We start from the raw sequence: 26,745 nt of genomic DNA on the forward strand, positions 1-26,745 counted from the left end.
TTTTTTAGTTAGAATTCTGAAAGGAAGAGAGTAAAGTGTAGAAGTTTAATGAAAAGGGTGTCCCCTTTTAAAATTAAAAAAGAACAAAAACAATGAATGCACCCACCCCACCCCACCCCCATCCTGTCTTGACAACACGAACAAGCACGTTGCTCCATGACCCTGATTCTAACTCTGTCCCTGGAAGGTTTAAAGGCTGTGTTATACTGGGTCCTGGGTAGACAGTGTAGCCTCTATATTTCTTCTACTTAATTGTATGACCCAAAGGAGAGCAGCAATTAAAAAGTCCTTTCAAATCGGAGCCTTTACTATGTGCAGATTTCAGGCTGACAGGAGAGAAAGCTCTTTGTTCATTCCTCTTAGACTTAAGAGGATTTGAGTTGGGACGTAGGGTGGGGAAGGAAAGTCTGGAGAAATCTGGAGGTTAGTGAAATCTAAACCTTTTAACTAGGACAAACAAAGAGGTGTCTAGTTGGATTTTTCCAATCTGTGAAGCAGAAGAGGAGAGTTCATGATGAGACATGGTCAAAGAGACTCAGCATTTTATTTGGTCAACAGCTGGCTCAGTTCAGTTCAACAAATATTTATCAAGAGTCAGTATTAGCCCCACCCTGGGAGAATGGTGGTAGATAGGTAAGTGGGCATAATCCTTGCCTTCTAGAAGCTTCCAATCTGGTAAGGAAAACTGACCCTAAAGTAGGTTGGTTTAATACAGAATTAAAAAATAGTAAAATAACATATTATAATATAACAATAAAATATTTCTCGAGCCCTTCCCACATGCCTTCTAAGGGCTTTGCGTGTGTTCACTCATTTCAGCCTCAGGAGAACCCTATCAGGTATATATTGTTTTTGTTCCCGTTTACAAGTGGGGACACTGAGTCAAGACTGCACAGCCTGCAGGTGGCAGAGCTGATGTGAACACAGGTGTTTCCGGCTCCGTGTGTGGCTTTTTTCTCCTGCATTTCATCCAGGAGCAAGACTGCTGTGTGGCCACCACTCACATTGTAGGTTACAGGGTGTGGACTTGTGCAGAGCCGTGGCCAGCCTGGAAGATAACAGGATGGGTGTTGATGCACTATTTTCAGAGACAAGGGATTGAGGTTTGGAGGGTGTTGGGGTCATCTCCAAGGTCTTATCTCTAGTAAGTGGCAGGGCCGAGGCTTGGAACTGGTGCCTCTGAGATCATGCTTATTCTGGGTTCAGTGGGGCCTCCACGTTGCTGCTCTGGGCTACCATGGGAGTACAAAGCAGGGCCATTTAGTAGAGCCTGGGCTAGAGAAAAGGTCTGGGCAGGCACTGCCGAGAAGAGGCAGCGTGCTCCTCAAACTGGGGGATTTCCCAAGAGGTCTCCATAACCTGCCCTCTCAGAGGCTGCAGCTCTCATTGTACCTCCATTCATTCCTCTCATCACTGCAAAGACCCTGTGCCAGATAGATTCAGCTGAACCTGGGCTTTCCATCTCCATTCACTTGCTCAACAGATATTTACTGAGCACTCGCTATGTGTCAGGCGCTCTTCTAAGAGCTGAGAGTGGAGTGGTGTACAAAACCCGTGTTTGCATGAGGCTTCCATTCTAGTGCAGTGTCTGCTACCTATGTGTCCTTGCTTATGTAACTCTCAGATGGGTCTCAGTTCTCCCATCTGTGAAATGGGGACAGTGGTACCTGTCTCATAGAATTGGGGTGTGGGGTGAGGCTGAAGTGAGATAATGGGTGTAATGTGCTTAACAGAAACCTGGTCGGTCCATTGCACGTGGTCAAGAAATCTTAGTCTGGCCCGGCTGGTGTGGCTCAGTGGTTGAGCATCAGCCTATGAACCAGGAGGTCATGGTTCGATTCCTGGTCAGGGCACATGCCCGGGTTGCAAGCTCAATCCCCAGTATGAGGCAGCAGAAGGCAGCCAATCAATGATTCTCTCTCATCACTGATGGTTTTTTTTTTCTCTCTCTCTCTACCCTTTCCCTTCCTCTCTGAAATCAATAAAAATATATTTTAAAAAACCTTAGTCTGTTCCCCACCTGCCTGCCATCCTGTGTAATGAATGTGACCAGACCTGCCCTTGCCACTTGGATCCTTGAGAGATGGTGATTGTCTTGTTTGAGGCTTTGTAACCTTGATGGATTATTCCAAGTCCATTTGACCACCGTGGGTTAAAGCAATGAACTGGTTCTCTGTGTTCCTCTATTTTATGTACATTATAACTGTGTATATGGAACCATAAAACTCAAGGCAGATTTATACATACACTGCACTGCATATTTTCGTAGAAATGTTTTGCCAGGCACCTGTAATGCATTGATATATGTGAGCAGTTTCCTAAAGTTTATTTCTCATCGATCTCTCTTAAATTGCATATGAAGTGACATTTTTATGGTTTAACTTTTGTTTTCATGACACAGCCCCAATTTGCATCTCTGCTGTAGCACTTAGGACTTCCCCGCTCACACGTGTGTTTCCCCGTCACTGAAGCATGTCTCAGGCCCACGTTTCTGCAGGCCCCACCTTGGCATCTCTCCTGGAGAAGCCAATGCATTTGTGACCGTCTTGTGGAAATGGACTTGAATTATTCAGAACCCACAGCCAACTTGCTTACAAGGAATCAACGCAGAGAAACAGACTGGTTCCATTCTTGGTGTGGTCAGAGCCCTGGGCATGAAAGCGGCTGAGAGATCTCACTGCTCCCTTCCCAGGTGGTTTTCTTTGCCTGGGGTCGACTTGGCCTTTCTGACCTGCACCTCCAGCAAGTTCCAAAACAAAGTGGGAAGGAAAGAAATACTCCACAGAGTATCTGCTATGAGCTAGACTCACTGAGGATCTGCAGGTTCAGCGCTATTAACCTTATTCAGGGTGGCAGTTTCAGAAAGATCAAGCAAATTGACCAAGGTCACACAAATAATAAGTGGTGGAGCCAAGTTTAAAAGCTCAGATCTGCTGACTGCAAAGTCGGATTCTTCCATTGCACTAAGCCAAGCATCCAGGGCAAACAAGAGAAGTCCAAATGGGCAGAGTATAAGTTCATCATCTTCATCTTACTTATAGGAATTCATCAGTTTGAACAGTAATTTCACAATCATTTATTGAGCTGTCCTCACACATTGCGGACGGATCACGAGAATTCTCGTGTTTTCATATTGCACAGTGTTTTACGTAATATATTTTAAAAAGATATTAGCTTGTAAGAACATGTAATAAATAACTTCAAAATGCAATGGGTATTTAATTTTAAGGCGTGCCTTTAACATTTATGTAAAATGTTTTTTGTGCTCGTTCAATAGAAACTTATCTGGCCACTGGGTAAAGCTAGCAATAAAACTACTGGTCTGCAATGTTAAGGTGCAGGCACTGTCCTAGGCGCTGCGTTTGATGTAGCCATTGCAATTTTGTAATTCCTAAAGGATTTCTCATTACCTCCTCCTGGTAGGCCACTGCAAATGAGTGTTTGGGGGAAATAGTGACCCACATAGAAGTGACTCTTCCTGAATTTCCTGTTGTACCTGGTACATATCCTGTACCCAAATAAGACAGAGGAGGTCCATTGTGGAATGAATGAATGGATGTAGGCGTTTGCAACACCCCTAAGGGATATATAGGGCACATATCTGTGTGTCATTGTTCTCCACAGGCCAGTGCTGTGTCTCATCACTGTTTCTCCAGAGGCGGGCACAGCACCTGGCCCAGATCGGGGCTGGCCGAGTGAATGAGTGCAGGCATGAAGGAGAGCTACCATCAGGCACACTTAGAAACAATCAGCACAGCATCAGAAACAACCAGAGTCAGGACCAGGGTGAAGAAAGTGAAGTGCTAGCCTCGGGTGCAAAATTTAAGGGGACACCAGAAAACTGAGAAATAAGATATATTTTAATGCAATATTTGAAGAAAATCAAGACAGAATCCCGCAGGGCAGAGAGGAGAGTAAGGCATAAGGTGCATCATCCAGGTGAAAAGCCAGATCCTGTCTTTGTTTAAAATGTTTCCTTTTGTCTTCCTGGATTCTTTTGTCATTCATTTTGACTTCTTAAAAATATTGCATGAAAGTGTTGTGTGTCTTGATCATGGAGATTTGGATGCCCCTTAAGTTTTGTGACCAAGGTAAATAAATGCCTCCCTCGCTTCCCCCAAGCCCTGGCCCCATAAAACCCACAGCAGTGACTAAGATTCTCTGCTGTCATCTTCTGTAGGGAGGGCTTTATGGACGTAACTCACAGACAGCCCATAAAAGCGTCTCCTCAGGAAGGTGGTGTTAGGACCACTGTTTACAGACAGGGTGGCTGAGACTGGAGGAGGCAACCCTACCTTCCTAATGTCACAAGGGAATCATGGGTGTGACCGGGACACAGGAGCCCCAGACTGGCTGCCTCCAGCCAAGCCACCTCATGCGTGTACCCTGGTGTGCTTCATAAACACCCTATTCACTGACTCCCATGCTCCCAGCCCTTATAAGAAACACATATTTTATGTACCACCAAGATGACAGCGACTGGAAGGTGCTAACAATTGAAGACACATACCAACTTCAGAGATTTTATAAGGGGAGAAGGGAGGTGGGGGAATGGTGCCTCTTAAAATGGGATCAAAATACATGATGATCATAACCTCAGTGACCCTGACATTGAAAACAGGCCAGGGAGACCCCATGCGAGGCTGTACCCCCATGATGGACATAAAAGGACGGTAGTGTTCTGTGTGTCTCTGAATATTCAGTCGTCCATTCACCACCCTCAGCTCATTGAAAGCTGTGCCACTCCCGCCACAAGGCAAACGTGCAACTCACGGAAGGACAGAGGGTCCCAGGAAGCCTCCTGCTTCATTTGCACTCTGCAGAGATTTCCCCAAGAGAGAAAAGTCTGCAGCAGCCGTTGTCTGATTCTCTCATTCTTACATAGGTTAAGAATTTTCTCTACTTACACAATTATCTGGAGCCCCAGATTGCAGAGGGAAGGGCTGGTCCAGTCCAGCTGATGTGAGACTCCGAATCTCTCCTTTTCTTGGCAGCTGACATTTAAAGTAAACCTGTGATGGGCTGCACAGATTCTCTTGAGGATGTGCAGAGCCTGGTAGAACGGTCCCAGGTGTATTACGTAACACTGAATGGTCCATGCCATCGCACAATCAACTGGTCTGTCCCCCTCCTTCCTACCACCCCCCCCCCCCCCGGCAATTAGGAGCACACCTAATGTACTGCATTCCAAACTATTACATTAAAATTTATTTCGACTTAAAAACATCTGAGTCTGCCTACCCCTGATTGCCTTGTTTTTAACATATCTACAAAGCACAGACACAAGTCAGACTTGGGTTGTAATAGCAAGTTCACCGGCGTTAGAACTGTATGGTTTGCTTAAAAGGCTGGAAATTCTGCTCTATTTTATCAGAATTCCGAATCATTTGGAGTGAAGAATAAACATCCTTGTTGCTGATGTTCAGGACAGGTGAGGGATTACCATGGAGAGGCATAGTCTGGAGACAGATTGCTGGGGTTTGAATCCAGCTCTGCCTCTTCTTGTACCTCAGTTTCTTTGTTTATAAAATGGGGGAAATAACAGTACCTGCCTCTTTAAGTTGTTATGAGGGTTTAATGAGTGATATTTGTAAAGCACTTAGAACATTGCGCCACAGCTGGCATACAAGATTAGCTGGCATTTCCCACCGCAGACAGCCCCCGGGGCAGGATCTTCACACACAGGTGTTCATCTGAGCCTGTTCATTCACCCTGGGGGCATGAACCTGTAGTACTGAGCCCTAAATGAGCGTGGATTTGCCTCTCGTCCTCTGTCCCTTCTCCTCCTCCTTCAACATTGAACAGCTGCCATCATCACCTTGAAGGTGGTTCTTATACAAGTTCCATGGCAAAGAAACCTGCAGGCAGATTCTAGAAATAAAAACAAATAAATAATAAACAAACAAACATCTGACAAGTTCACCTCATCTCCTCTTGGTTCCTATTGGACATTATACATATTTCCATTATTGTAATGATCTTATCTTGGTTTCGTCTACCTGATGGACAATGATGGGTCCTTACCTTAGTCTTCTTTCCCTGCCCAGGACCTCACATCCTGAGCCCGGTGCCTACCTCAGTGCACTGCAGGTCCTGCATAAAGCTGTTAAATCAGGCAATGACCAGTGCCTGGCTCTTTGTGTCGCATCCCGGTGGTAGTTCTTTTCTGTCTGCTCCGTTCTCAGGGACTTCCTCCCTCCTGAGTCTGCTCACTGGCTAAGCTGCTGGAGCAGCAGGGCTGCCTTCATTGGTCTTGCCGAGGAATCGGGGAGGCCGGAGACATGCACCCTTTGAACATCCTCTGAATCTTCCTGGCTAGAATGCCAGTATTGGAATCTGCACCCAAGGGCATTTTCCAAGGAGATAGGAGAAGCTTCGGATCATTTTTTAAATATATAAGGTAATAAAACTAATAAATCTCATTTATGAAAATGGCAACCACCCTTTATGTAGAATCTTACATCCCAGAGATGATTGAGCTTTGTGAGTGAGAGAGTTCCATGGAAGAAAACAAGCTCACGTTTGAATCTACCAGAAATAACGTGGATAAGCAGTGGAAATGAAGTTATGGAGAATTTTAATAGCCTTGGGAGAAGAAATTTCTGTTCATTTCTAAGTGTGTTTTGATTGCAGTTGGATCTTCAGGAACTTTGGAGGTGGGGAAATTAGATATGAGGGAACAAAGGTATTTGTTGTTTGCTGCCGCAGAAAAAAATCATGCCAGCCAAGCCAGCATGGCTCAGTGGTTGAGCGTTGACCTATGAACCAGAAGGTCACAGTTCAATTCTGGGTCAGGGCACATGCACAGATTGCAACTCGATCCCCAGTAGAAGGTATGCAGGAGGCAGCCCATCAATGACTCTCATCACTGATATTTTTTCTCTCTCTATCTCCCACTTCCTTCCTCTCTCTGAAATCAAATAAAAACATTTTTTAAATGATAATAATAATAAATCATTCCAAGGCTCAGTGGCTTAAAACAATGAATATTTATTATTACACAGTTTCTGTGGGTCAGAAATTTGGAAGCAGCTTTGTTGGGGTTCAGGTTCAGGTTCAGGGTTTCTCCGGTAGATGAAGTCAGGATGTGGGCCGGAGCTGTAGTCATGCAAAGGCTTGACTGGGGTTGGAAGGTCAAGATGACTCACTCCCATGGCCATTGGCAGGAGTCCTCAGTTGTCACCATGGGGGCCTCCCTATAGACTGTTGCATATCTTCATGACGTGGTAGCTAACTTCCCCTAGAGTGAGAGATCCAAGCGAGAATGAGCCAAGAGGAAGCTGTAGTGCCTTTTATAACGTAGTCTTTAAAGTCATCCCAATCTGGTCTTCTAGAGCTGCCATAACAAAGTACCACAAATTGGGTGCCTAAAACTATAGGAAAGTATTCTCTCATACTTCTGGAGGTGAGAAGGTCAAAGTCAAGGTGTCATCAGGGCCTGAAGACTCTAAGAAAGAACTCCTTCCTTGCCTCTTCCCAGCTTCTGGTAGCTGCCAGCAACCCTGGGCATGCCTTGGTCTACAGATGCACCACTCCAGGCTCTGCCTCCATCTGAGCACAGCTATCTTCCCTGTTTTCTTAGAAGGACACCAGTCATTGCATTAGGACCCACCCTAATCCACAATGACCTTATCTTAACTAATGTTCCCATTTCCAAATAAGGTCAGGTTCTGAGGTTCTGGGTGGACATGAATTTTCTTTTTGGAGAAAGATATCCACCCACTATACCCATTATCACTTCTGTTTTATTCTACTTGTTAGAAGCAAGTCCATGATCCACCCACACTCAAGAAGAGATGAATTAGACTGTCTTTTGAAGAGAGGAGCACTCAAAAATGTGTGGACATATTTTAACACCACCACAAGGACAAAGTTGTGCTTCTGTACCATATGCTTTCTGCTGGGCACTTCCAGTCTCATATGAGATCATGTGGTCCAGTGAAAAGAGAACATTTATAGAAATTCTGTCTTATTTAACATCAGAGATACCTGGAAAGGGCCATTTCCATGAATTCTCTTAAAGTGGAGACCAAATTTCTTTTAAAATATTTTGGCTTAGATTTTATTATGAAAATAAGTGAGGTTTACTTAAATTTGAAAAATATAGGTTTTAAATATGACTGCACTAATTCTTAAAATGAAGAATGAAATGTGTTTTCCTCCCGTCCCTCTCTCCAACCCCCCCCCCCCCCGCCCCCCGGTTTAATTTTTCCAACAAAATCACATGATTTCAGAGCATACTTCACATTAAGTTTGACTTTTTCAACATAATAATGAAGAGCATTATTATTCCCAAATTCAAGGATTTTTATCAATATTCCTTGAGACTTTTGGTATGCATGGCATTCTCTTCTGTAATGCCTAAGCCGAAATCCATAAGTATTTCTTCGTCCTCAAATACTGCCTAGTTATGTTTCTGCCACATTATTTACCAATAATTCTGCATGTGATTCAGTAGTTTTTCAACAGCTCCTTTTTTTAAAAACTTCGTAAAATCTTCCATTTTTTGGAAAATCTGAAAATTTATTTTATAATCAACTTACAAAGTATATTTATAAGACTGCATTTTACAAGAATCCACTAGAGATTTGCAATGATGTTGACGAAGATGCTAGCATTAAGTGGGGACTGATTTTGAATGGGGACTGATTTTTCTAAGTGGTCAATTCAGTAATGAGTATGTTGGTACAATTGGGAACTCACTTCTCTCTAAAACCTGGCAACTCTGTTGAGACTCCAGTCATGAAAACCCAGATAATAAGGACTCTCTGACTTTTTCATTTTTCTACAACTGTACCCCCATCCTGCTAAAGATACTATTGAGATCTTTTCATCTTTTTTAAAGCAACACTGTAAAAAATTAAATAACATTGGTAGAATCACTTCAGTATATCGTTGTAGGGAAAGGATGATATATACAGCTGGAGAATGTTTCTAGGCCTGAGTTGCATCAGGAACGTTTTTATTGAAGATGGACCCACATGTCTCAGATAACAAGGACAAAGGATGGTGCCTTGGCTCCTAAGAGACTTCATATGGGAAGAAAGTAAACCAGTGTTGCATGATTCTCGTTTAACCTTCCCTGGAGCAGAAATCTGGAATTTGTCCTTTAAAAGTCCCCTCCAAAAAAGAGAGGGACATCTGTAATAGTCCCAACAATAAAAATTTAAAATAAAAACAAAAGCAACACAATAAGTTGGCACTTCACACCCATTAGGATGACTACTATCCAAAAAAAGTGGAAAATAATAAGTGTTGGAAAGACAGGGAAAAATTGAAACCCTCCTGCCTTGCTGGTGGGAATGTAAAATGATGCAGCCACTGTAGAAAAGTTTGGTGGAGTCTCATAAAAATTAAACATAAAATTACCATATGATACAGTCATTCCATCCCTAGGTATATACTCAAAATAATTGAAAGCAGGTACTCAAACAAAAACCTATACACAGTATCTATAGTCAACAATAATGTATTGTACACTTAAAATGTGTTAAAAGGGTAGATCTCATGTCAAGTGTCCTTACCATCCTAATAAAAGAGTGATATGCACATTGACCATCACTCCAACACACAAGATGGCCGCCCCCATGTGGTTAAAGATGGCTGCCCCCATGTGAACACAAGATGGCTGCCACAAGATGGCCAGCAGGGGAGGGCAGTTGTGGGCAATCAGGCCAGCAGGGGAGGGCAGTTAGGGGTGACCAGGCCAGCAGAAAAGGGCAGTTGGGGGTGACCAGGCCTACAGGGGAGGGCAGTTGGGGGCAACCAGGCTGGCAAGGGAGGGCAGTTAGGGGTGACGAGGCCGGCAGGGGAGGGCAGTTAGGCGTCAATCAGGCTGGCAGGGGAGTGGTTAGGGCATGATCAGGCTGGCAGGCAGAAGCGGTTAGGGGCAATCAGGCAGGCAGGCAAGCGGTTGGGAGCCAGCAGTCCTGGATTGTGAGAAGGATGTCCGACTGCCCGTCGGACCGGGACCAGGATCAGGCCTAAACGGGCAGTCGGACATCCCTCGAGGGATCCCAGATTGGAGAGGGTGCAGGCTGGGCTGAGGGACACACATGCACACCCCCTCCCCCATGCATGAATTTTGTGCACCAGGCCTCTAGTAATAAAATATTTTTAAACCTAAAAATCTATAATAATAAAAGCATAATATGCTAATTAGACCGGACATCCTTCCGGCCAACCTTCCAGACGAAGCCAGGGCTGCAAGGGAAGCCCGGGTCCCGGGTGCCAGAGGTAAGCTGGTGCTGGCAGCCCTGGGACCGAAGGCCTACCCTTGCACAGATTTCATGCATCGAGCCTCTAGTATAAAATAAAAGTCCCTTCCAGATGAAGTCTTGAACCAGTGTTGAAGGCAATTGGAGTGACTAAATAAGAGTCTGTCCTGTCTTGCAAATGCAATAGGTTAGTTAAAGGCTATGTGGTTAGAGCGTTATCAGAGGAGTTTTCTGAGCCCAGTGTTAGGGGCCCACACACATCATAACCTGTCCACCTCTCTTTAAGTGAACAACTCCTTCCCATAGCAACTCACTCCACTCCCAATCTATCCACTAGGAATGTGCTAAATACTCAGAGTTTACCCAGTGACTTCAGGGAACAGACTGCTGCTACAGATGTCTCCATGGTTCCTTTCTTCTGCAGCTGGTTTTATACCTTCACTTGTCTCTGGGTGAATTTGGCTGCCCACCTCAGTATTCCCGTCAGCCCCAACTTCAGTGCAAAAACGATGGGTACTCAGCAGTGGATACAGTCACAGTACTTACTCTTTGTATGTAACTTAACAAAGCTGTGTATAAGCATTCCTCTGGCTTAATCTCTGGAGATAACCCATTTGCACCCCCAACTCTGCTCATTTTGCTGCAACAGAAATGCATTTTTGTTTGTCTCTCAGAGGTTTGTGTGTAAAATCAGAAAGCCAGTCGAAGACAGCGTTTTGGGTTATAGGGTTCCATATACTGTTATTCTTCTCAGACTGAATGCTTAAATTTTAATTACTTATTGATTTATTGATGTAATTTTTACTAAAAACAAAAATGGTTTCAGATGCCTGAAAAATAAGTGATTAGCTCTCTTTGTAAGTGCATATGCGAGAGTTTCATGCCGATGGTGCTGTATCTTTTATAGGGATGTGTTTCCAACAAGTAAATCTAGGAGCCTCAAAACCACACATAGTGCAGACCACAGTGACTGTCATCCCTGACACTGCACACACTCCGAGAGTAGCACAGAGTTATGTGACGTGGCAGGGCTCAGTCACGCCAGTCATGTCTAATGACTACACAGAGATGTTTTGATAGTTCTGCAACCGATAGCCCATGGGCAGCCAGCTCTTGGAATCTCCAGATTTTCTTTATGACTGTGTCCCTCTGGCCATAACCAAAGTTCCGTGCCCAGAAACAGTCCTCTTCTGAGCCTGGTCCTTTTGTACAAGTAATAGCATGCTTTGTTTTCATTTTGGTTCTTTCTCTTCCAAAATAAAAAAATCTTATATTCAGGGAGTGGCGGTAGCAGGCTCTGTTGACTGCTCACATAAAATCTGCTCTCTGCCTCTTCGATGATGCAGTACTGAATTTATTCACATCGCCTCTCTCAGGAACGTGACCACTCACGGGGGGCGGCGGGGGGAGGAGGGGAGGGCAAGTCCCAAGGAGTGTAAGACACCACCATGGTCATCTCCCACCCCTTAAAGGTGACTGGCTTAGAGCCAGGCATTCAAGCCAGTGAGATGAGAAATTATTAGAGCACTGAAGGGAAATGTTCCCTTGCTTCTAAAAAGGGGAAGTCCCTGCTCTTTCCCTAGTCACGGGCATGCCTGCCTGTGATGTCTGGAACCGCTGATGAAGCAAAACCCGCAAAGGAAGGTAGGGCAACAGTGAAGTGGGGTCAGAGCCCTGCTGTACCCTGCCTGGAGCCTTGCCTACCTATGGACAGCTTGCACTGTGAGATAATAAATCTCCTTACATTTAAGCTGTTCGAGTCCAGGTTTTCTGCTTCTTGCTGCCAAAGTGTTTTGACATAGTAGCCAAAATAATAAATCAACCCATGCTGTGTCCTTTGCTTGGAGGGAGCTTCTGCCCTTATTTGCCTGGTGATTTTCAAGACTAGCCAAGGTGCCCACTCTTCACAGTGGAATGAACCACGGCCTCATCCAATTCCCCACGAAACCTTGTATACAGATCCTGCTCTTTAGCCTCTTTACTGGGACTTCTTTGTGGATGTGAGTTCTAACACTCACATTAGAAGTTCCCCTCCAGAAGAGCCAGATCTGCACCAGAAGCAGTACCAGGGGCACCGTTCAGTAAAATGTTTACCAGCAAAGAAGGTGCATTCTTATGCACAGAGGTGGCTTAGAAAATATGCAGCCAGACTTAGAGACAATAACAGTCGCATGGATATGTGTGGAGACCATGAAACCCGAAAGGGGGCTGTGAAATACAACTGGCGGTATATACAGGGGTAGGCAAAGGCAAGTTTCCTAGTTGTTTGTATGGAAAATGACCTGCAGATGGGTTGTTGGTTAAATTACCGCCACTATTACCTAGCTACAACATAAGTAAGGAGATGAAAGAAGAAGAAAGATAAGAAAAATGATACCAATATGTAATACAGTCATAATAATAAAAGGCCAAGAGCGTCATGACCGAAACGACCAAACAACCAGTCACCATGAGGGGACCCCCTGCCACGATCGGGGGTGTGGCGAGCCTTCAAACCACCAGCGGCCCCTAACCCAGCATCTACAGGAATTGCTGCAAATTTACTTCTCAGTGGAAGAACCTTTCATTACCAGTTCCATTAAATGAAACTTCAATTTCTAGACTCAATATAAAGAGTGAAGTTGCTAAAACCATTGAAAATGCCCAACTTCTTATTATTGATGAATGCACCATGGCATCCAGTCATGCTATAAATGCCATAGACAGATTACTAAGAGAAATTATGAATTTGAATGTTGCATTTGGTGGGAAAGTTCTCATTTTTGGAAGGGATTTTTGACAATATCTCAGTATTGTGCCACATGCTATGCGATCAGCCATAGTACAAACGAATTTAAAGTACTGTAGTGTTTGGGGATATTTCAGAAAGTTGTCTCTTAAAACAAATATGAGATCAGAGGAGTCTGCTTATAGTGAATAGTTAATAAAACTTGGAGATGGTAAACTTGATGGCAATTTTCATTTAGGAATAGATATTATTGAAATCCCCCATGAAATGATTTTTAACAGATCTATTATTGAAGCTACCTTTGGGAATAGTGTGTGTGTGTGTGTGTGTGTATAATATTAAAAATATATCTAAACGTACAATTCTTTGTCCTAAAAATGAGCTTGTTCATAAATTAAATGAAGAAATTTTGGATATACTCAATGGAGATGTTCACACCTATTTGAGTGATGATTCCATCGATTCAACAGATGATGCTGAAAAGGAAAATATTCCCATTGAATTTCTTTTTGATTGATATATATATACATATATATATATATATATATATATATATATATATATATATATATATACATATATATGTATATATATATACATATATATATTATTGATTTTCACAGAGAGGAAGGGAGAGGGATAGAGCTAGAAACATCGATGAGAGAGAAACATCCATCAGCTGCCTCCTGCACACCCCCCGCTGGGGATGTGCCCGCAACCAAGGTACATGCCCTTGACCGGAATCGAACCTGGAACCCTTGAATCCGCAGGCTGACGCTCTATCCACTGAGCCAAACCAGTCAGGGCCCTATTGAATTTCTTAATAGTATTACTCTTTCAGGAATGCCATGTCATAAATTAAAATTGAAAGTAGGGAATCATCATGCTACTGAGAAATCTTAATAGTTAATAGTAAATGGGGTCTTTGTAATGGTACTAGATTTATTATCAAAAGATTGCGACCTAACATAATCAAAGCTAAAGAATTAACAGGATCTGTGGAAGTAGAGGTTGTTCTGATTCCAAGAATTGATTTGTCCCCGTCTGACACTGGCCTCCCATTTAAATTAATTTGAAGACAGTTTCCCATGATGCCAGCATTTGCAATGACAATAAATCACAAGGACAAACTCTAGACAAAGTAGGAATATTCCTACCTGAACCCATTTTCGGACATGGTCAGTTATATATTGCTTTCTCTCGAGTTCAAAGTTCATGAGATGGCATGGTGGCAGCTGCTGCAAGGGTCGGGCTGAGGCCAAGCCCCAGGCCTAGGCAAGCTGCAGATGGCATGGCAGCAGCTGCTGTGAGGACCGGGCCAAGGCTCAGCAGTGGCCAGCAGTGGCAGCAGCAGTGGCATGATGGGGGCATTGCCTCCCACAGAGAGAGGCCAGACTGCGGCTTAGGATATCCCCTGAGGGCTCCCAGACTGTGAGAGTGGGCAGGCTGGGCTGAGGGACAAACCCCTCCCTCCAAGTGCATGAATTTTCATGCATCAGGCCTCTAGTCTATATATCTAAAAGGCTAAATGCAAAGTGTCCCCTCAGGAGTTCGACCAGGAGACCGGGAGTTTGATCGCTTGCTATGACATGTGCTGACCACCAGGAGGTGGCGACAGTGGGGCACTGTGGGAGCAAGGGAAGGAGGAAGCAGAGAGGCGGGGAACCTGATTGGTCCTGATCACCTGCCAGGCCATGTACGATTTTCGTGCACCAGGCCTCTAGTAATTAATAAATAAATAATAATACAAGAATAAACTCTGTGTTTCTCATACTCACAACTGTAAACCTACTTTTGCCCACACAGATAAGTGTCCTGGAGGGCAAATATAAATGACACATGACTGAAGACTTGGTTCTGGGGTGGGAGGGTGAAGCCTTGGAAAAGGAGAGGGAGGAACCAAGAGAGCATGTCCTTCCTGAGGGCAGGCAAAGAGCTCTCTATGTTATATAAGAATCTGGTCCTCTCCGGGCGAGCAGGAGCCTGGCTGCTGAGAATGAAGGCCATTGCCATCCGTCTCTACTGCTCTCACTGAGTCCTTCAAATATTACTTCAGCTCTACTTCCAAGCAGCCACAAGGGTCTCGTGAAGTGGGCCCAGCCCTGGTTTGCGTTCTGCTTCTTGACATAAACTGTGAGTTCATTCTCCCCAAGGCCTGCCTCTGCTGCTGCTTTGGTTTCGGTATTGATCTGTGTTGTTTAAGGAATCTGGAGTAATCGCCATACATTTTTGCACTGTGGTTCTGATGTTTTGCCTCCCTGCTCAAAAAACCTCCTGGCTTGTCCTGAGTGTAGTCAGTTCCTATTGACGATGCCTTTGTGATGTCTTTCCCATTTATACTTTCCTCTGTACTTATATGATCGCCAGGAACTCCGACACAAACTAAAGTCATCCTCCTGTCTTCAGGTGTAGAATTACTCTCCAACGTCAAAAACATGGGAAAGAGCTCTAATTTATTCCTCCCTTTATCTGTCATTTACTAGCTCATTATTAATTTTTATTACTATAGCCACAAGGAACTATTTTATTTATATATATATATATATATAAATATATATATATATATATATATATATATATATATATATATATATATAGAGAGAGAGAGAGAGAGAGAGAGAGAGAGAGAGAGAGAAGATTTGGTTCACAGTTCAAGTTGGGACAGAAATGCCCAAATACTGTGATCAGAGAGAGAGAGAGAGAGAGAGAGAGAGAGAGAGAGAGAGAAGATTTGGTTCACAGTTCAAGTTGGGACAGAAATGCCCAAATACTGTGATCACAAGAGTTGTATAATGCCTTTTGGCCCATATCAGCTACCCAGTTAATATCAAATCACTCATTTTGCCCAGAAAAGCAGAGAGCATGTAAAAGTATGAGCTTTGGAATGAAGAGGATGGGGGTGGGGGGTAGGGAGTGAAAGCCTGCCTTGGCCCTTACTGTGTGGTCTTAAACTAAAGAAACAGCCAACCCTTCGTGGGTTCTACGTTGAACACTGTGCTGCTAATTAGTGCCTTACCAGCCTCACCAGGGAGGTGGGTACTGCCGTTCGCCCCTATTACGGGTGAAAATCCTGAGGCTTGCCACGATTTGTCCAAGGTCACACCGTTAAGTAATAGACCCCAGATCCAACTCTGCCAGATGCCAAAGCTGGTGGGTATCTCCTAAGGCCCCAAGTTTGTATCTGTACAAGGATCCAGTGCTTACTTTCTGGGGTCCGTGTAAGGAATAAGTTATCCAGGAGAGGCCAGTCCCCTCCCACCCCCTCTGACCAAAGCACTTCATCTAAATGTTAAGGACCCCATTGCTCATGGACTGCTCGTGTTGCTAATTCCCAGAATTGATTTGCATGTGGATTCCTCTACCAGGGTTGTATTTGTATACTTTTTTTTTTTTTTTTTTTGGAGTTTTCTGAGTTTCAGTCTTCCTTTGCATTTAGGCCCTTGGATTTCTTTAGTTTCCTAATAATAGGCCAGCCTCTTCCTACCAAGCTTCTAGGTTCCTCCAGGACCCTGTCCTTCCTTTCATCCCTAGTCATCAGCTAGTGCTTGGACCAGAGTGGGGACTGGCCTAGTAGCTGATGAACCATCCCATGCTTTGCTCTCACATCACTGACATGTCTCCTTACCTCTTCTGTAAGGTAGAGCCTTTGGACCACAGAGTTCTGTGCGTGGTAGGAAAGCACTGGGTATATGTAAAGCCCGTGGCTTGTTGCTTCTTTTAGTCAATCAAGAGCCAGGCGCCTGCGCTCTGTGCGCCCCGCCCCCTCCCCAGCAGGTAACTGCCACCTCCTGCGCTAGCTCCTCCCAGGCGGCCATTGGCTCCAGCCCCCACCCCGCATTGATTGGGACCTGTGGCTCCGTTCTGAACTGTGGAGAGTCCCTGAGTGTCACTGGGGGCAAAGGGGCGAGTGAGGCCATTCTCCCGCATTGTGAGCGGAGGAGGCAGAGTCCGGACAGCAGAGGAGCTTCCGGAGACTTGGAAGCGAGCATCCATCCGCACCTGAACTTGAGACCCCGTGGAGCCCATCATGGCGCTGCTCGCCCTGCTGGCATCGCTGCTCCTCGTTGGGGCCAAGGCGGCCAATGAAGAACGCGACATCCACGACTTCTGCCGAGTTCCAAAGGTGGTGGGGAGATGCCTGGCCTCCCTCCACAGGTGGTGGTACAATGCCACCGGCCGGTCCTGCCAGCAGTTTGTATATGGAGGCTGCGGTAGGAACGGCAATAACTACCTGACCAAGGAGAAGTGTCTGGAGAAGTGTGCTGGCATCCCAGGGAGCACCATGGACGATGCGGCCACCAGCAGGAACCTGGCAGATTCCTCTGGCCCAAGTGTCCCCAGAAGGCAGGGTTTTGATGGCCCCTCCAGCGATGTTTTCAACTACAAAGAATACTGCGTTGCCAGGGTGGCCACCGGGCCTTGCCACGCATCCTTACCACGCTGGTACTTTGATGCCAAGAACAACTCCTGTGATCGATTTATCTATGGAGGGTGCTGGGGCAATAGAAACAACTACCTCTCCCAGGAGGCTTGCATGAGCCGCTGCCTTGGCCCGTGGTCCTACCCGGCCCCGCCCCACAGCATCACCAAGGACCTGGCGGAGCTGTTAGAAGTGATCCTCCTCCTCTTGGTGTGTTACGGGCTGCTCTACCTGGTCGTGATGGGGTGGGTGGAGTTTGACCTCACCTTCTGCAGCTCCAGGGACGATGAGGACCCCCTCTTGATGAAGAAAACCTGGAGAAGGGGTGGGAAGAGAGCTGCAGAAAGCCCATATGCTGTTTAAAATAGATGGATTTGTGTTGTGATCATTAGGGCTTTCGCTCTGTTTGTTACTTCAGAAGTTAAGAAGGCTGCTTCCTGGTCCCCCAGGCAGGTTCGCTTTGGAAACCCTCCCCAAGGAGGGCTCTGGTTCACGTTGGGATGGCCTGGCCCCAGACTAGAATCAGTGCCCCTTAGATTTCTCTCCTCCAGGTACAGTTTTCTTTGGTTATGGTGAAACTTTTCACCTTCTCTCCTATCACAAAAGTGATGCTTGAATAGTTTTCTTTGTTTTGTACGTAAGCAGGAGCAAAAGTTTGGCGTGCTGTTTTATTTCGAATTCTGAAAGGAAGAGAGTAAAGAGTAGAAGTTTAATGAAAAGGGTGTCCCCTTTTAAAATTAAAAAAAAAGAACAAAAACAATGAAGGCATAATTAACCAAGAACTGTGAATCCCTGATTTAATACATTGTGTCTTCCTCCAACAAACGTTTTTTGAGTGCCTGCTTTTGTGGCAGGCACTGTATTGGGTATCAAGGTTCCAAATGTTAATAAAAAAGAGCTCTGCCTTTAGAAAGCACACAATTTAGTAGGGGTTAAAAAAAAATCAAGACATGAAAACAAGATAACTTTATTATTCATAGAGGCCAATAAAGGACACAATGGTGATGGATGGGCAAGAGGGATCCTGTCTTTGATGGGGAAAGTGGAGCAGGGGTTAGGCAGGAGCAGGGCCACAGAGCTCATCCATAGACTGGCCTGAGCAGAATTGTGTGTTTTCCAACATCTTCTGTCTGAGAAGTACAGGGTGTGTCTGTAGAAATGTTTTCTATCTAAAGATAGGGGGTGACTTGCTCTGTTATGGAATGTTTCGTTGAATTTCTATGAATGTTTTGATAATGCATCAAGTCATTCCAGAAAGTAATTGTCAGTCTTTAAAGAAAATAAGAAACAAGGCTCTTGCACTCTGAGCAATAAATGCATTCAGCTCCTCCCAGCAATTAAGCAGCCCCATCCACTGTCACTGAGTTAGTGCTCAAGCCACTTGGTGGCAGTTCTCAGGAGTTCTGAAGCAACAGCATTACTAACAACCACATTTCCATGGGGGTTTGGAGGCAAGTGGGAGTTGATTTAGGAAGTACTGGTTCTACCAAGATCTTTCCTACAATAGAATAAATCAGCTAGTGCATCAAGAATGTGTATCCAAAAGGCCTAGACTACAATTGAGATGCAAGCAAGACAATTTAGTGAGAAAATGCCCAAATTCAGATCCCAGAAGCCCTGATTCTAGTCTTTCATTAACTTAGAAGACTTGGAGGTTTATCAACTATCTCTCTGGGGCTTAGAATTTTAAAATCTGTAAATAAATATTTGTAAAATGAATGAATGGATGGATGGATGTAAGATGAAGATGGTAATACCTGCAGCACCTATTTCATACGCGTTTTAAGCACAGTGATTCATTATACTTTGATAAGATAAGATGCTTCAAGAAACTTGCATTTCTATTTTTAAATCAGTGGTGGTAAATATCCCTTGAAGGGTTTCATAGTCTGAGAATATACAGATTCTTTAATCATCTAAATTAGTCCTTGACCGGGGGAGAAGAAATAATAACTTGAAGAGCAGGTGTTATATTGCATGTCTGTTAGATAATTAGCTGGCTAGGATCTCCAAAAATCTAGCCTCCTATGGACTAGACTCAAAAAAAAAAATTGGAAGTTGTAAACAATGGAAAGCCTTCAATAACACTGAAATAATGACAGTCTAAATCCTGCCTGTTAAAGTAATGGTGTTGGCTAATGCTTTCAGGGCAGCATTCTAGAATAGACAAAACTTACACATTGGAACAGAGGCCTGACTTATATCAGTTGCATGACCTTAGGCAAAATATTTTAAAAGTCCAAATCACTGTCCAGCCCTCATGGCTCAGTGGTTGAGTGTCGACCTATGAACCAGGAGGTCACGGTTCAATTCCAGTCAAGGGCACTTGCACAGGTTGCAAGCTTGATCCCCAGTAGGGGGCATGCAAGCGGCAGCCAACCAATGATTCTCTCTCATCATTGATGTTTCTATCTCTCTCTCTCCCTTTTCCTTCCTCTCTAAAATCAAAATAGATATTTCCAGTCAATGGTGAACTGGATCTAGCCTTTCATATCCAACACTAGAGGCCCGGTGCACGAAATTCATGCACTGCGGGGGGGGGGTGTCCCTCAGCCCAACCTGCACCCTTTCCAATCTGGGACACCTCGGGGGATGTCTGACTGCCTGTTTAGGCCCGATCCTACAGGCAGTCGGACATCCCTTTCACAATCCAGGACTGCTGGCTCCCAACTACTCGCCTGCCTGCCTGATTGTCCCTAACCACTTCTGCCTTCCAGCCTGATCACCCCCTAACCACTCCCCTGCCAGCCTGATCTATGCCTAACTGCTCCCCTGCTGGCCCGATCATCCCCAGCTGCCCTCATATGACAGCCCAGGCTGCGGCTGGGAGGGGATCGCTCCGTGGGGGTGAGTGCGGCCCCCGCCCAGGCTGACAGCCCAGGTTGCCGCTGGGAGGGGATCGCTCAGTGGGGAGTAAATTTGTTTTTGTTTTTTATAAAGGGTCAGGAGGGCCTCTGGGCAGCATTCTGCCAGGTCGCTTACGCTGCCAGCTCTCAGCGGCAGCCCTCCCTGGGACTTGGGGACTCCAGTGGGCCTGAGAGGACTGGGCACCGCCACCTTGTGGCTATGGGCGCCACCATTTTTGTCGTGGAGTGACAGTTAATTTGCATATCACTCTTTTATTAGATAGGATTACAGGATGTCATAAGAAATAAATGAAATTTTACATATACATAGCATCTGCCCAATGTTTGTGTTCCTGTCCTTGCCCCCAGTTAACTTTATAGAGAAAGGTCCTCCCCATGTCAGGTGCTATGATAATGCTGAAAGAGGACATATATTTTCTAGAAACTTAACTTGCAAGGAAAGTTTTACTAAGGTCTTCTCACCCTATTCTGCTTTCAATGATTCTTCCTTGAAGAATTTTCCTAAGGGCTTGAACCTCACACAGCACTAACCTGAATCTTTTCACTGACTTTCTCCCTAAGTTTGTGTGTGTGTGTGTGTGTGTTTGAGAGAGAGAGGGAGAAAGAAAGAGAGAGAGAGAGAGAGAGAGAGAGAGAGAGAGAGAGAGAGAGAGAGAGACATCTGACTTCAAACCAGTATATATGTTCCCATTTCCTTTTTTTTTTTTTCAAGAGAGAGAGAGGGAGACGGAGAGATGGAAACATTGATGTGAGAGGAATATTGATCAGCTGCCTCCTGCATGCTCCCTACAGGGCACCAGCTCACAAGCCAGGCATGTGCACGCCCCCTACAGGGGATCAAGCTCACAAGCCAGGCATGTGCCCTGACTGGGAATTAAACCAGCAATCTCTTGGTGCATGGGACAATGCCCAATCACCTGAGCCACACTGGCCAGGGCTATGTTCCATTTCTTATGACATTATAAATGTGTTCACACAATATTTCATTTCCCACCTCTTCTCCCAGACTCACATCCCCCTTTCTTCCTTCATTACCCTGGGTATTTTACTCCCGGGGTAACACCCTCCAATGGAAAGAACTAAATATATACAATGAGAATGAAAACATAAAACAGCTCCTCCTTCTCTCTCATACTCAAGTATGTTCACCTTTGGGGAGGATTTCCTGCAACTCTCCCTGTCAATCCTCACCCCACAAGTTGTCTCACTGCTTTGTGTCCCCACAATTTTATACCATCCCGCACACATAAATATACTATTACTTTTTGCATGTCCATGTTCCTGATACAGTGGGAGATCCTTGACCATGGTGTCCACAGGCACTGCACATAATGAATGAACTGAACTGGTGTATTTTTCTCCATCTGAGTGTTTCCCTTCCTAGTGGGAACGGGTACTATGAGGAGCACCCTGCAGGCCAGTGTGGAAAAGACCTGGGTCACTCGTGTGGCATGTGCCCTGTCCTTGTGCTGCCTCATCTCCGCCCTTCAGCCACCTGTCCATGTCTGTCTCCATCCTGTGAGCTCTGACTGCAAAGAAGGAGCCCAAGGGACCCGACTTCTTTACAGCATCAACTTTGCCTGTGTGCTAGATTCTGGTACCTTTTTCAAAGGGGTTATAAGATCTTGGGCAGACAGAAAGACATTTTTCCTTTATGGTATGTTTACCTTGGCAAGCAGGAATGACAGGTGAGAGAAGGAAAGCCAACCTGCAGACTAGAGAAAGGATGCCTTGCTTTTAGGCAACGCCAACAAAGTCTGTAGTGTTCCTGTTTGTTTGCTTCTCACGGTCCCTTTTAAGTCAATAACTGAAATATATGTGTTGAAAACCTGCATGAGAGTTGTGTTGATGGTGCCTGGGAATCTAAGTCTCTTATATCTTATTTCACTTTTTTCCTTTCTACTCCTCCTCCTCTTTTTCTTCCTCCTTGGGTTTGATCGCCATCATTCTCAAAGCATCCTGGCTTGTGTGTGCTCTTCCTTCCATCCCTCTTCTACCTGGCTAATCCTTACCCTTGTAGCTCCAGTGTCGCCTCTTACCTTCCTCACAGCCCTTCTCTATGCTCCAGTAGCATTCCGTCTTTTACATCCTTATGGCACTTAATGCTAGCACTGCCCATTCAGTTGGCTAAGTGGCCGATTCCCCACCCAACTCCAAGGCAGGATTATATGCTAGATATAGTTTTATATAAAATACATAAAGTGCTTAGAGTACTGCCTGCAGGCAGTAAAACTCAATAACTGTTAGGAATTATTGTTGTGGGTAACCCCCTCCCACTGTTACATTCCCTGGCGCCTAGGAGGTACAAAGTAAATGCTTATTTTATTGAATTGGAAGATAACGACAACAAAAACACCTTCCTCAGGCCGAAACCGGTTTGGCTCAGTGGATAGAGCGTCGGTCTTCGGACTGAGGGGTTCCAGGTTCGATTCCAGTCAAGGGCATGTACATTGGTTGCGGGCACATCCCCGGTGGGGGGTGTGCAGGAGGCAGCTGGTCGATGTTTCTCTCTCATCGATGTTTCTAGCTCTCTGTCCCTCTCCTTTCCTCTCTGTAAAAAATCAATAAAATATATTAAAAAAATTAAAAAAAACACCTTCCTCAGGAACCTAATTACATCCTGCCTGGTGTTAGTTTGATTTCAGTGCTGGTCCTGGACTCCTGGTGTGGCAGAGGAGGGAGCCTGAGAGCAGGTTGAAAGGGGCGGGCTGCAGTGAACCCAAGGTAAACCTTGACTCACAACATAGATCATCAAAGGGAAGTGACCTCTCTTCTCAACCATGTAGTTCAAGGCACAGCCTCAACCCAGGTTCAACCTCGCCACCTTCTCTTCAAAGAGCCTCTATGTCTCCAGCACATGTTACTCGGGGTGATTGACTGTTTTCTCTTCTGGTGGGAGGGGCTTAGACTCCACACAAGTTGGAGCTGACATCATCCCAGGAATAAACACCCCCTGAGAACCTAATGTCCAGCTGCACGATGCTTATCTACAACTCTCTTGAGCCACTGCAGCACAAGACCAAATTGTTTTGAGACCTCTCTCACACTTTACCTATAAAAGGATAGGGTATCAGAGGGGTGGGACCCATTTCCAGAGCAGAGCCTCACACTGTGTCCAGCCAACGTGGCCCCCTGACACACTCTGTGGCAGAGGAGAGAATGGGGGACTAGTCTTGCTAGTAAATTTCTGCTTGTGAATTTCCCCAATAAAGTCTGCTTTTGCATGACAGCGCAATGGCTGCCATTACCTTCTGTCCCCATCAACGACAGCCTTTCATTTCCTGGAAAACCATATGAGACACACTTCATCAGCCCCTTTTAGCAGTTGAGGAATCTGGAGCTCAACTGATTTAAAGTAACTTGCTCAGGGACTCACAGTAAGCGGAGAAGCAAGGATTCCAGGCCAAGCCTGTCTGACACCAAAGCCTTCATGCCTTGGCTACCTGCCTCGTGTGCAGCTCCCCCTCCCCATGAGGATGGGAGATGATGTATTGCTACAGGAAAGGATGCTGCTCACAGCTTCTGGCCAGCCCAGGGACATAGATGCTGCGAGTCTCTCTGAACCTGCACTTGAAAAGGAAGTGACACATCAGTGGCCCAACTGTATAATGATCATCTGGACAGCAAGCAGGATTCCTTTCTTCTTAATGATCGCTACTGCACCGATGGGGCTTTTCGGGAGCTTGAACAGAGCATCCAAGGAAGGAGGCAGCTCCAGGAAGAGCGTCTGTTCTCTTCCCCTTTTTCCATGAAAACCTGGAAAGTGCTACGTGCAATTTCACGCTATGAAATCGAAGTCTGGGATAATCCCTAAGTCGTTCTCATGCATCCTATGCTGTGTTTCAAAGGGAAAGAATATGCATTGAAAAGATGTGTTCAATCTGAAGCCTGCCTCTGAGCATCTGAGATCAATGTGGAGGCTGATTAAGCTGTGCTCTATAGATTTCTGCAGTCAAGTTCATCGAGGCACCCATTTCTCTTCCTCTAATGATGCCGAAGCCCAAGCTCTCCTCTGAAGTACTTTAATTTTCACTTGGTCACTGCGAGAAGACAGTGACTTAATGAACTGCAAACAGAAAAAGAAAGTTACATAAATCATCTTTGCATCCTTTTCTGTGGTCTTACTGTGGCTCTTCCTTCATCATTGTGGTGCCTCCAGTGGCTTCTCTGTGTTCAGCGGTGGAAATTAAATTAGAAACCACATTTTCGGCTATGTAGCACACCAATAAAAACATAAAATGATTAGGATAAATAACAAAGATAAATTACTGTTAACATGGCACAATATTATTTTATCTTGTATTACAATAACTTTCTCCCAGCTGATTCTTGTTAGATCTTTTATTTCTTTTTTCTTGTTAGAACGTTTAGAAAATATATTTTTTTCTAAACATTTGGGGATTATATATATAGTCCCCAAAAAGTGCATACACACTTTGAATAATTATAAAGGCGGTGTTTATTCAAATACATTTCATTTTCAAAATTGAGCTAAAGTATATGTGTATACACTTTATACAACTGTTAAAGTGTATATACATTTTGGGGAGAATATGCACTGAGTGGCCAGATTACTATGATCTCTGACCAGGAGTTCGAGCAGCAGGCAGGCTGGCCAACCACCCATGTCCCCTCCCCCTGGCCAGGCTGGCTGGACCCCACCCATGCACGAATTCATGCACTGGGCCTCTAATACACACACACACACACACACACACACACACACACACATACATACATACACACACTGAGTAGCCAGATTATTATGCGTTCAGAGATCATAATAATCTGTCCACTCTGTATATACCACTGTCTATCAGGGCAGATTTTTACAAAGTCGACTTCCAGAAGCAATGACTACCCAGCACTCTTTTTTTATTCTCTGGGAGACAGTCCTGCCTTTGAAAATGATAAGATAATGAGTTTGAGGTTTCAATATAGCTCTGTGTCTTAAAAGTAGCATTGAAAATTAAAGTGACGTATTAATTAAAGATTAATCAAAAGTGCTAGACCTCTAGTAAACCCAGTACTTTTTCCTTCATTCTGAATGGCCCGATTTGAAAGAGTATTTCATTTGAACTGGAATTTTAATCAGCTGGTTGAAAGTTGGGAGAACAAAAGAGAGAGGAAGAACAAGAAATAATCCTGAGGGTAAAGGCTTAACAACACATCAAAGGCTGTTGAAAAATAAGCTCTTACTCTGTGTCATGTTGGGAAGAGTGTTGATAGGAGGAGGACTGGGTGCGTTGGTTTCTCCTCACCTCTAGGGTGTTGGCATCACTGGGATCCACCAGTGAGAATGGACAGCCTGCTAATGCCAAAGTGGGGAGCCGGAAACCCAAAACTCTTCACGGCACCTTGCAGTGGAGGCGCTAATGGAGGGGAAGAGGAATCAAACCTGTTTGACTCCAGATTGCCCGAGTTCAGCAGCTCTCCCTGCAGGAGGCTAGATTGTTACCCACCCCAGAACCTCCCTGGAGGCTGGTTGCTCTGCCACTATCGCTCACAAAACCTTGGATCTCAGAACTGAAAAGGCCCTCAGAATCATCCAGCCTCTGTCCAGAGCATGAATCATTGCTAGAGAAGACCCATTCTGCTTGATTACCTCTAGTGGCAGGAAGCTCACTTCTCACCAATGCCACTCATTCCACTGCTGCGTAGCTCACACTGCATCTTCTGCCTTCAGTTGTTCAAAACTTCTCTCCAGGAATAGGGTCCTTGTTTTCCATCTCTGGAGCCTAAAAATGTAAGTGAGATGTAAGGTTGGTTGTCTCATGGTCATTGTCAGGAGGACTGTCTATCAAGGCAGACTTTACAAATGTCCCTGGAAATGGAACCAGAATCTGCCAGGAAATGCTGTCCCTTGTGGAGTGGAGTGATGATGGCAATGACTTCACTGGGCCGCTGTGAGAGTAGGAATGCCAACCTGCTAATGGAAGCATCTAGCACAATGCCTGGCACCTAGTAGGCACCTGGGCAGTTGCTAGTTCCCTTCTCCTTCCGTCCCCTGTGTGGTCTTTCTGGGGTTGCACTGGTTTGCAATTGCATTTGCCTCCCCCGTGACTCCTTTTCCTATGTGTTATTAGCATGAAGCATTTAAACGGAGCTCCTGGCTGCTGCCTTTATTTGCATGGAGCTGATTTTACAAGATGTCTCAGGAAGAATCCTTCAACCACCACCCCCCCCCCCCCTGAATACCAACCACCTCAGCACCTCACTGCTCTTCCCAGCCCAGCCCCTGACAGTCAGTCCCACACGTACAGAGCTGGAGTTTCTCGGGAGCAGAAATTGAGGCTTCAGCAATCATGTATATAACGAATGTGTACAGTCACCGAAGCTATAAACTTGGTAAAGAATTCAAACGCTTTAAAAATTAAAGAGCCAACTGCAGGGAGGCTGCAATGGGCTGTTGGGAGGATTCAGAACACATCCGTGGGGGGCAGCCTATGAATAACACGAATCTCTCCTGCCTACAGTCTTCATTGCTGTAAAATCACTTAGACCCTCCAGCAG

General features: G+C 45.1%; 2 protein-coding genes across 6 annotated transcripts in view; both read left to right on the top strand.

The window, feature by feature from the left end:
* The window catches only part of CA10 (carbonic anhydrase 10), a 387,612-nt gene that overhangs the window by 213,519 nt on the left and 147,348 nt on the right, over positions 1-26,745 (top strand). The gene's annotated exons all lie outside the window — the stretch shown is intronic.
* On the top strand, positions 16,275-17,728 carry LOC307115360 (kunitz-type protease inhibitor 2-like; the record flags this gene model as incomplete). The annotated part of the gene is made up of 1 exon (XM_079798590.1): positions 16,275-17,728. Exon 1 carries the CDS (start codon positions 16,973-16,975, stop codon positions 17,726-17,728), a length of 756 nt encoding a protein of 251 aa, XP_079654716.1. The 5' UTR covers positions 16,275-16,972.

The sequence above is a fragment of the Cnephaeus nilssonii genome, assembly GCF_951640355.1.
Source record: "Cnephaeus nilssonii genome assembly, chromosome: 19".
NCBI lineage: Eukaryota > Metazoa > Chordata > Mammalia > Chiroptera > Vespertilionidae > Cnephaeus > Cnephaeus nilssonii.